The sequence below is a fragment of the Hipposideros armiger genome, unplaced genomic scaffold (assembly GCF_001890085.2).
Source record: "Hipposideros armiger isolate ML-2016 unplaced genomic scaffold, ASM189008v1 scaffold_1411, whole genome shotgun sequence".
In the NCBI taxonomy this organism is placed as follows: Eukaryota; Metazoa; Chordata; class Mammalia; order Chiroptera; family Hipposideridae; genus Hipposideros; species Hipposideros armiger.
Genome location: NW_017732761.1, coordinates 45,843 through 56,871, shown reverse-complemented (window position 1 = coordinate 56,871; position 11,029 = coordinate 45,843). Strand labels below are relative to the sequence as shown.

Below are 11,029 nucleotides of genomic sequence, written 5' to 3'. Positions count from 1 at the left end.
CGCAGTGAGTGGCCGTCCAGAAGCCGGCGACTGATCTGCCTCGCCCGGGAAGAGCGCAATGATGGTGCCAACTTGGGCCAGTGAAGCAACGTCCTCTGCAACTAGACTTAAGAACAAAAGGACAGCAACTTGTCTGTTCCCCTACCCCAATTCCCCAATAAAAAATCTTTAAAAAAACAAGAAAGATGTCAGACACAAAAGCCTGCCTATTGTATGATTTCATTTAAATTAAATGTCCAGAATAGGTAAATTCATAGAGACAAAAAGTAGATTAATGTTTTTCAGGGGCTGTGGGGAGGGGGTAATGAGAAGTGAGTGTTTAATTGGTATAGGGTTTCTTTTAGGGATGGTGAAAATATTCTGGAATTAGTGGTAATGGTTGCACGACACTGAATATACTAAAATCAATGAATTGTACGTTTTAAAATAGTTAAAATGGTGAATGTTCTATTATGTGAATTACCCTCAAAACAAATCAAAACAATTTTTTCCCAATAAATGTCACGGTTCTACTTGATCTGAAGTCACTTTGCCTATAACCAATAAGGGAAGACAGCCATTCATCATAATTGTGATAAATCAATTAGCAGCACTCCTACCTCACTGACTTGGTATTACTAGTCCGTTCGCTGGATGAACTTTCTGCTCCTTTCTCCCTTCAAAATTCTATCCATCCTTCAAGATGCAGCTCAAATGCCACTTCTTCCTTAAAGGTGTCCATAAGTTCCCATGTTGGAGCACATTTCTTTCTCCTCAGCATGGTCCTGGCACATGGCCTGCACAACTGATCTGGCACTTAATGCATATTCACTACCTTTGTACACATTTCTCTCCTACATTAGGTGCATTAGGTGTAAATTCCTTTAAGGGCAAAGTGAATTTCATGTATCTCTGCATCCTCCTCAAATTCAAATACTATGCCTGACACCCATGAGCATCCTCAAATTAAATTAAAGCGATAAAAAAAAATGCTTCTAAAACCTGTTTCTATTATGTACTCCCACACAAACAACTGTACGAACACAAAAATTCTTCAGAATGCAATGACAACTTGAGGATAAGATATTCTTTCAGTACCTCTCTACTTATTAGATATACTGAATACTGGACTCTTAAATTAATTCATAGGGACAAAAATGTCAACTTTCAGCATTTTTGAGGACCATTTTAGCCTTAAGTACTTAACTGAACAGAATATTAAATAATCTTAATGACAGAGATACTTTAAGAGCTTCAACCAAAAAGCACATAATTCAATAAAATATTACTCTGCCATTGGACATCATTTCCACAATGTTCATATAGTCACAAGACTGATACTTTGCGAGAATATGAAGTGTTTTGTCCTAAATTACAAGATACTTTGTGCCTCGTTTTGAGAAATAAAAACATGGGTAGTAACAATATTTGCACCCTCCTTTGTTATTACCTCTCGTTCTATGGTCTTCCTCCTTAGTAACTTTTTGACACTTGGGAGCTGCTTCTTTAACAACATGGTGGCTTCATTCATTCTTCTGACTTGAGTGATTAAGAAAGATGGAACCTGGAGAAGAAAAAAAGCTTGACTAGAAGGAAAACACTTGAATTAAACCTCCCTAGTAGATTTTGTCTTCAGTTATGATAAATCCTTCTGGCCACTCAGTATCCTGGAAGCAGGAACTGTGGCATTTGTCTTTGTAAAGATGAGAAAAAACTATTAGGATTCCTGCTCAAAAAGAGAGAATGTGTTCAGGAGGAGCCCTTAAAGAATGTACAAAGATGCCACAGGAAATCTGGGATTATATCATCATATTTCTTCCCTGTGACTAAGGGCATTGCTTGCTCATGGAGCCCTTAGGTTTCCTGGGTGCTGGTTGACTTCCAAGGAGTACATCACAGTCATCACACTGTTACTTGCCTTCCACAAGATTTTCTGGTACTTAAGCATTAGGCGGATGATGTGGGCTGCAGTGCTTGCTAACAGTAATTCTTCATAATCAGAATGTTTGCTTCTACTGAAGAAAAGGTTTGGTGCCATTATAGTAGAAATGTTCCATATACTCATTCGGTTTTTTGATTCGTTGGCAATCACTTTATTGAAGAATGCCATGAGGGCCTAAAAAGAAACAGCATAGTGTCACACTATTGTAAATGATCAAAAGGCACCACTGATCGCTTTCATTTATTTCTATCTCCATTCAGGGTACCTCTGGAAAACTGTCAGAATATTGTCAGAAGTTTAGAATAGTTAAATGTCATGTTTCCCATTTACTTGTTTAAAAATGCTAATGAGAAATGTGAACAGTGTATTCAATCCTCTGCTTCATAAAAGTAGCTTTCTTTTTATGAAGTTTATTATATTGGAGTCTATATACATAATAGTTTGCATTTTCTTATTGTCTTTTATATTAAACAAGTTTGACAAATATTAAAATTAAATAGTAAACTAAGAAGAGAAAACACTGCAGCTCAAAACAACATGAAATGCAGTTTTCTCGTGAAGGAAGAAAAGTAATTCTAAAATACACCTTCTGTTAAAACTATTTACTGTTTCCTTGGGGGGCGGGGAATAAAAAAAAATGAGTATCTCATTCCTCAGCCCAAATGTAAATACAATTCAAAATTTAAAAATTTTACTTTTTCGGTGTCATTTTTCTATTGCTTTTCAATTTTGGTATCTTCACCCGACCAAAGAAAAATGCTTACATGCAGCTGTTTTCAGCATTAAAACAAGAGATTTGAAAAAGCTTAATAAAACTTTGGCTGAGTCATCAAAATAAAAATGCTTATCAGACCTTCTGAAATTCACCAAGGGGACTGAAATCCTAAAAGAAGGTGCTTTTCTAGTTTTCCAAGTTTGAATTCTGCTACAGTATTTGTAATGAGAAAATGGGATAGCACATAATAGTAATAATAGTTGACATTTATTTGAGGGTTTATTGTGTGTGAGCCAGGCATTATTCTTAGTAATATATATATATATATATATATATATTACTAAGAATATATATTCTTATATATATATATATAAGAATATATATTCTTATATATATTAAGTATATCTATATATTAAGTATATCTATATCTATATTTATATATATATTCACTTATTTTATCATCAGTCCAAATCCTGTGAGGTAGGTACTATTATTAACATTGTTTTACAGATAAAGAAACTAAGGTGGAGAGGGATTGATAGCTTTGCCCAGCATCAGTTCATTAAGTGGCAAAGCCAGGATTTGAATAGAAGAAACCTGATTCTTGAGCCAGAGCTCTTGATCTCTATACTATATCAACTTCAATCTTATTGTAGTTCTAGTCACAATTTAGAATCAAAAGAGAGAGAGAGAGAGCGAGAGAGGGAGAGAGAGAGAGAGAGACAGAGAGAGACAGAGAGAGAGAGAGAGATTCTTTACCAGTCCCATAATGTTGTTTGATGATCTTCTGTTACAAATGTATTGAATTATTTGATAATTGCTGCATCCTCAGCTACATGAAAGGGGAGATGACATTTTGACCCAGATATCAGAGACCAGATGCATTTTTTTTGATAAAATTGTTTAGACAAAGCCTAAAAGCAAGCTAATAAATTTCCAGCTTTTGAAAAATTACCAAATTATATTAGAAAAAGATATTCTTATGTCATAGCCAACCCCCATCTTCAGGTTGAGGATATAATATAATTGATACATATTATAATTAACATAGATGTTTTCACTATGTAGGAGGAAAGGTCCTCACCAAACTGAAATGTCTGATAAGAGGTGTATTAAAAATTATCTTTGTTTTCAGCATTATATTCACTGGCCTCAAAATTATTGGCTCTTTCCAACTCATCCTTACCTCATTTCAAAGATTCCCAACATCTGTTTTACATATAAATGAATTTCCTATTGTATACAGAATCATTATCAAAACAGCAAAAGAAAATTCAGTTTTTAGGAATATATAGAGAAGAAATGAATTTGAAATAAAGGGACCGATATTTGGGGTGAAGAACTATGGAATAGGGTTCCATCAAATGTTTTATTATATGTTAATGGAGAAAACACTTTCCTGAGCTTAATTTTCCTAATCCGTGAAGTGACAAGATCCTATCAGGTAATCTCTAAAATTTAGAATGTATAATTCTTTAAATTGAATTGAATTTATAACTTGTAAAGCATGAACATTTAAAATTTTTATTTAAATCAGTGATTTAAAATTTCTTCCCCAAGTACACTCATCAGATCTTTTGCCACTAGACTGAAGCGGGCAATTGCAGACCAACAATTATAGAGCTTTATATCTTACAACTTACATAATGATCTCATTTACTTCTGACATTATTCCATTTAAGTCTTTCATCTTCGATTTTCCTATTCCTAACCCTAGCTCCATGCCTGGTATGTGGCAGACACTTAACAGCTCTTAATAGATTTAATGAATGAAATTAAAATGTTCAAATTAGATTCCATGATTTACATTCTTTCTTGTCTTCTATAGAACAGCCGTGGGAATGTGGAAATGAAGTAGGTTTGCAGCATGCTCAGTTGGCTTAGTAAATTGTCATCTCTGTTTTTATTTTTCCAGCTGAGCCAATGACAGACTATAAGGTCAATACAACATACCTGGGCCGTGTCCCTGTTGGCATCAGGCAGTGCCATGACCATGAGGTGTAGGGCTTGAAATTGTACTTTGATGTGAGGCCCTCCTAACAACAACAACAACAAAAAAAACAGAAATAACCACACATTTGGAACACCACAGATGTATTCTGACAGCATTTCTTGCTAATATCTGGTGGCACAGAAAAGCTTTTGAAAGCTCTGGATGGTAAGGAATCAATTTTTGTGCTCAACAGTTTAAATTTGTTTGCTTGGACAAATGTCTCAGTCTATCAACTCCCCTTTCACATCACATGATGCCATTGACGAGGCAGGCGACCAACAAGATCCTCAAAATAATTCTGGATTTGCATAACATTTCCCTTTTCAAAGTACTTTCACAGACCTTGCTTTACTTTTATGCTACAAATAGAAAGCTTGAAGCTCAATTCAAGAGAAAATAAATCTTGCTTCCATACAAAGAAAGAGAAAAGTAAAATTATTGGGAGCACAGATCATAGAACCAGACTCAAATCCTACATCTACTACTTAGTCACCTAGTGATCTTGGTCAGGCTATTTAATCCCTCATTGCTTCTATTTTACCATCTATAAAATGGAGTAGTCATCATACCTACCTCACTGGGCGGTTACAAAGATGAAATGAGTTAAAACTCAAAATGTATTAAAGACTTGTACATAAGACCTGAAACCATAAGACTCCTAGAAGAAAACATAGGTGGTAAGCTCCTTGACATCAGTCTTGGTGATTGACTTTTGAATCTGATACCAAAAGCAAAGGCAACAAAAGGAAACTTAAACAAGTAAGACTATATCAAACTGTAAAGCATCTGCATAGGAAAAGAAACCATCAAAATGAAAAGGCAACCTACTGAATGCGAGTAATATTTGCAAATCATATATCTGAAAAGGGGCTAATAGTCAACACATATAAAGAACTCATACAGCACAATAGCAACCCCCCCAAAAAGATACAATTAAAAAATGGGCAGAAGATCTAAATAGACATTATTCCAAAGAGACACACAGATGGCCAACAGACATGTGAAAAGATGTTTAACATCACTAATCATCAGGGAAATGCACATCAAAACCACAGTGAGAAATCACCTCACACCTGTTAGAATGGCTAATAGCAAAAAGACAAGAAATAGCAAATGTTGGCAAGGACATGGAGAAAAGGGAACCATTGTGCACTATTAGTAGGAATGTAAATTGGTGCAGCCACTGTGGAAAACAGTATGGAGCTGTGTTAAAAAATTACAAGCAAATTTATCATATGATCCAGCAATTCCACTTCTGGGTATTTATCTGAAGGAAACAAAAACACTAACTCGAAAAGACATATGCACTCCCATGTTCACTGCAGTATTATTTACAGTAGCCAAGACATGGAAACAGACTAAGTGTCCATCAATGGATGAATGGATAAAGAAACTGTGATATATATATATATATATATATATATATATATATATATATATATATATATGGAATATTATTCAGCCATAAAAAATGAAATCTTGCCATTTGTAATAACATGGATGGACCTTAAGAGCATTATACTAAGTGCAATAAGTCAGAAAAAAAACAAATACTATATGGTCTCTCTTATATATAGAATCTAAATCTAAAAATTAGCCCCCTCTCAGAAAAAACCCCAACCTTCCCCCCAAAATTAAGCTCATAGAGAAAAAATTTGAAAAAAAAATTATTAAAACCTTCTTAAGGCTTTGTGATTTTGGCAACTAAATCAAATCCATTTGTAAATGGTCAAATTATCCTTTTGTGGGGTTGTGAGTCATGCCCCACCTTTACAATTTTTCCTGGGTTGTGATAATTACAGAAATGGCAAGGTGTGGTCATCTTAAGTCTCTCAGGGGAAATTATCACACACACACACAAACACACACACACACACACACACACACATATATATATATATATATATATATATATGAAATATATTTTAATTGGGGAATTGGGGAAGGGGAACAGTGTTGGGGAATTGGGGAAGGGGACCAGCCAAGTTGTTGTTCTTCAATCTTAGCTGTGGGGGGCGCCAGTCACCATCTGGCTGCCTGTCAGCAGCTCGTGGCCTCTAAGCTCAAGGTGCTGTATTCAATCTTAGTTGCAGGTGGGCATAGCCACCATCCCATGTGGGAGTCGAACCAGGGGCCTTGTTGTTAAGAGTGCATGCTCTATCCACTGAGCCATCTGGGTGGCAGCTCAGCTCAAGGTGCTGAGTTCAGTCTTACTTGTGGGCAGAAATAGCCCACCATCGAACAGGCAGTCTTGTTTTTAGGAGCACGTGCTCTCACCAGCTGAGCCATCCTGCCACCTGTTGGCAGCTCAGCTAACGTGAGAGCATTACTGGCCCATGTGGGAATCGAACTGGTGGCCCTGTTGCTCAGAGCTTGTGCTCTTAAGCTAACTCAACCAACTGAGCCACTCGGCCGGCCCAGCCAATATTTTGAAAAGCCTGGACCAATTAGCTTTCGCCCTTGTGGGTGCGTCATGTAGCAACTGCACTAAAGTGCTGGACTTTCACTTGGGTGCCACTCAGTAAATGTCTTGGGAATGTCCAAATCCATTGCTTTGTATGAGACAGAGCTGAGCTATCCTTTTTTTTTCATGTAGGGACAGATTGTTATATTTGAATTAGTACTTCTTATTCAAATATGGATTCATGAAATCAGAGCGGAAACCTTTTAATACCAAGAGTAATAAAAGTCATAAAGGATGCTGCTTTTGTGCATAGTGGTTTACGTATGGATGGAGTAATTCCTATAGCTTCAAAAATGTGGGCTTTGTTTCATAACTAAGATTTCCTTTGTATGTTGGACTGCATCTAAAAACTCATTTGTTTCTTCTTCATATTGAGATGTAACAGCAAGTCAGAAAACCTCTTTTGTTTTCATACCATGCCTGCCTGTAGTGGAAACTGTGACATGATGCCTGCATCACCCACTTCAGGAATGAAGGACCTAGTCTCTTAGCTATCAGCTCTTCCTAGAAATTGCTCCTCTAGTTCTTCTTCCTAAGGTCATACTGTCTTCTCAGGTGCAGTCTACATCCAGTGACTGATTGATTCAGAGTCAAAATGCTCAACTTTCTCGCTGCAGTGGGAAAGAATTCTGAAAGGCCACCCCAGCTTCAGGGCTCCTGTAGGGTCACATGAAGTCTTGGCTGAGACCATATCACTGCCCAGCCTTATCCGCTGCCCAATTTGGCTTCCTTTTCCTTCCCTTTCAGGAATGCAGAACCCAAGTGTACACCCCAATAAATATTCTACACAAACTAATCTCAGTCTTAGGTGCTGCTTCTGAGGACCCCAACAAAGCTTCAATCATAAGCAACTTCTAAAGCATATCTATTATTAGCAAAGATGTTAACTTAAAACTTTAAATAAGGTAGCTTCTGTAAACCGAGTGCCCAGCATTGAAAAAAAAAAGATTAAATGAGTTAGTATGTGTAGAGTGTTTACATTAGTGCCTGTAAATAGTTACCTCTGTACGTGTTTGCTTATTTATGATTAATGACACATATTCTATATCTTAAATGGACATTTAGGGAAGGTGATTGTAGTTGGATCTTTGGAGACTGTTGATATTTTATTCCTTAACAGTGACAGAAGATGGCGCCAGAGGGTTGGCCATTTTAAGGAAGAGGTTTTAGCCATTCCATCCCCAACTGGATATTCCACAACCAGCTGTGCTGAAAATGTAGTTGACCACAGCATCCAGGCTTCGCCTTGTCTCTCTGCAGTCGCCTCAAAATGGACTCTTAAAGGGGAGATTCTGGCAGGAATCATTACATTCTAGAGCCCCCGGGGAATTCTCAAGTTGAAGAAAAATTTATTTACATGCCATGGATGAAAGGCAGTCAACTGCCTGTAACTTTACTTAGCTTTACAGTAGTGGACACACTCCTGTGACAAGCTACTTGTTACAGGAGATTGTGTGCACCTGAGTTAGGAGTAATGACTAATGTAAATAAGCAGGTAATAAAGGGACAGTTGGGAGGAGCATTTATAGGAGCGTATCACCTTGTCTCAGGCACAATCCCCAAGTGGCTTTCTAGAAATTTATGTCAAATTTATAAACAATGACACAGGTCAGGATATTTTTTCAAAACAGCTAATACATGCTGACATAAGTTTGCCTGAGTAATAGGAACTATTATTATAGCACATCTCAGCACAAAGCATTTAGGGACAGAGAAAGCATGATTTTAATGAGTAAACTGCAGGCTAAGGGCTATCTATAATCTTCTAATGCAGGGGTCAGCAAACTTTTGAGACAGAAGAGCCAGTCCTGTCCCTCACAACAATTTAAAAATTATTCGAGAGTCATAAAACAAATGAAATCACCATTATGTGAATAATATCCTTTAAAAATTTTATAAATGAAACTATGATAGTTTTATTTTCATTTTCAATTTTACTTNGCTGGCTGCTGGCTACATACGGTAGCCCATGGCAACCCACTGCCACAGGGACTGCAGCCTATGCCGTCGCCAGCGACTCACGGCAGCCCAGCTCCAGGTTGAGCTGCTGCACAGCATCTTAGCAGTAGAGGGCAGTGTCACTGGCCCTCACATGTGGGATCCGAACCGGGGTCCCCCGGCATCCCAAGCCAGCTCCCAACCATCGCGCCACTCGGCCGGCCCTCATCAATTAATTTTTGATGAGTGCCAAGACAATTTACTTGGGGAAGAACAGATTTTTCATCAAATGGTGCTTGGATAACTGCATAGCCATATGCAAAAGAATGGACTTGTACTCCTACCTCATCTCATGTATCAAAATGAAACAAAGGCATAAATATAAAAACTAAAACTATAAAATTCTTAGATGAAAACATAGGGTTAAAATCTATGGGCTGACCGAGTGGCTCAGTTGGTTAAGAGCTTGCTCACGCTTGAGCAACAGCAGTTCGATTCCCAGCCTGAGCTGAGCTGCCAACAGGTGGCTGGATGGCTCAGCTAAAAAAAAAAAAAAAATCTTTATGATCTTGGATTTGACAAAGAATTCTTAGATATGACAACAAAAACACGAACAACGAAAGAAATAGTGAATAAGTTATACTTAGTCATAATTTAAAACCTTTGTGCATCAAGGGACACAATGAGCAAATTGAAAAGACAACCTATAGAATCAGAAAAAATAGTTTCAAATTATACATCTAATAAGGGAATGGAATCTGGAATACATGAAGAATGTCTACAAAATAATAATAATAAGGCAAATAACCCAAACAAAAATGGGGAAGGATCTAGATTGACATTTTTCCGAGGAAGATATATAAATGGCCAATAAGCACATGAAAAGATGCTCAGCATCATTAGTCTTCAGGGAAATACAAATCAAAACCACAATGAGATATTACTTCATACCCACTAGGAAGTTAGAATAAAAAATTCTGATACTAGCAAGTGTCGGTGAAGATATGGAGAAATCTGAATCCTCATACACTGCTAGTGGGAATGCAAAATTGTGCAGCTGCTTTGGAAAACAGTGACAATTCCTCAGATGAATCAACATAGGGTTGCTATATGACCCAGAATACACCCAAATGAGTTGAAAGTATATAGTCACAAAAAACTTGTACATGAATGTTTATAACAACATTGTTCATAATAGCTAAAAGGTGTAAGTAACAAAACCAAATGTCCATCAATGCGTGAATGGATAAATAATATGGAATGTATTCATATAATGGAATATCATTCAGCCTTAAAAAAGTACTGATACATACTACAAGTTGGATGAACCATGAAAATATAATGGTAAGCAAAATAAGTCAGTCATAAAAACCCCACATGTTATTTTCATTCATTAAAAGTCCAGCATAGGGAACTCTATAGAGACAGTGAGTAGATTACCTAATGCTTAGGGCTGGTAGGTGGAAATGGAGCAGGCAGAGTTAAGGGGATGATGGCCCAAGCGTGTGGGTTTTTCTTCTGAGATGATAAAAATGTTCTATAATTGATTCTGTTACTGGCTGCACATATCTGTGAATATACTAAAAACCACTGAATTGTACATTTTAAATGGATGAATTGTATAATATATGGATTATATCTCAATATAGTTATGTTTTTAAAAGAGGGATACAAAATCAAATGAAAAAAGGAGAAGACATGAAGTAATAATACAAGCTACAATGAAGAAGAACCTTGAAAACATTAAGCTAATTGAAAGATGTCAGGACCGGCCGAGTGGCGCGATGGTTAAGAACTGGCTTCGGATGCCAAAGGGCCCCGGTTCGGATTCCACATATTAGGGCCAGTGACACTGCCCTCCACAGCTAAGATGCTGAACAACAGCTCAACCTGGAGCTGGGCTGCCCGTGAGTCACCAGCGACAGCGTAGGCTGCAGCCCCTGTGGCAGTGGGTTGCCATGGGCTACCGTGTGTAGCCAGCAGCCAGCGTGAGCGGCC

The 11,029-nt window shown here is 37.3% G+C and overlaps 1 protein-coding gene across 2 annotated transcripts in view; it reads right to left on the bottom strand.

The window, feature by feature from the left end:
* The window catches only part of ARHGAP28 (Rho GTPase activating protein 28), a 75,014-nt gene that overhangs the window by 22,130 nt on the left and 41,855 nt on the right, over positions 1-11,029 (bottom strand). For both annotated transcript variants that reach the window (XR_002122874.1, XM_019633795.1), the window contains exons 9-11: positions 4,590-4,672; positions 1,898-2,095; positions 1,430-1,543 (exon numbers count right to left, since the gene is read on the bottom strand). Coding sequence is in view for 1 of the 2 variants with exons in the window: in XM_019633795.1 (XP_019489340.1) it covers positions 1,430-1,543; positions 1,898-2,095; positions 4,590-4,672 (395 nt within the window). In the remaining variant the exon portion in view is untranslated. The remainder of the gene's footprint in view (positions 1-1,429; positions 1,544-1,897; positions 2,096-4,589; positions 4,673-11,029) is intronic.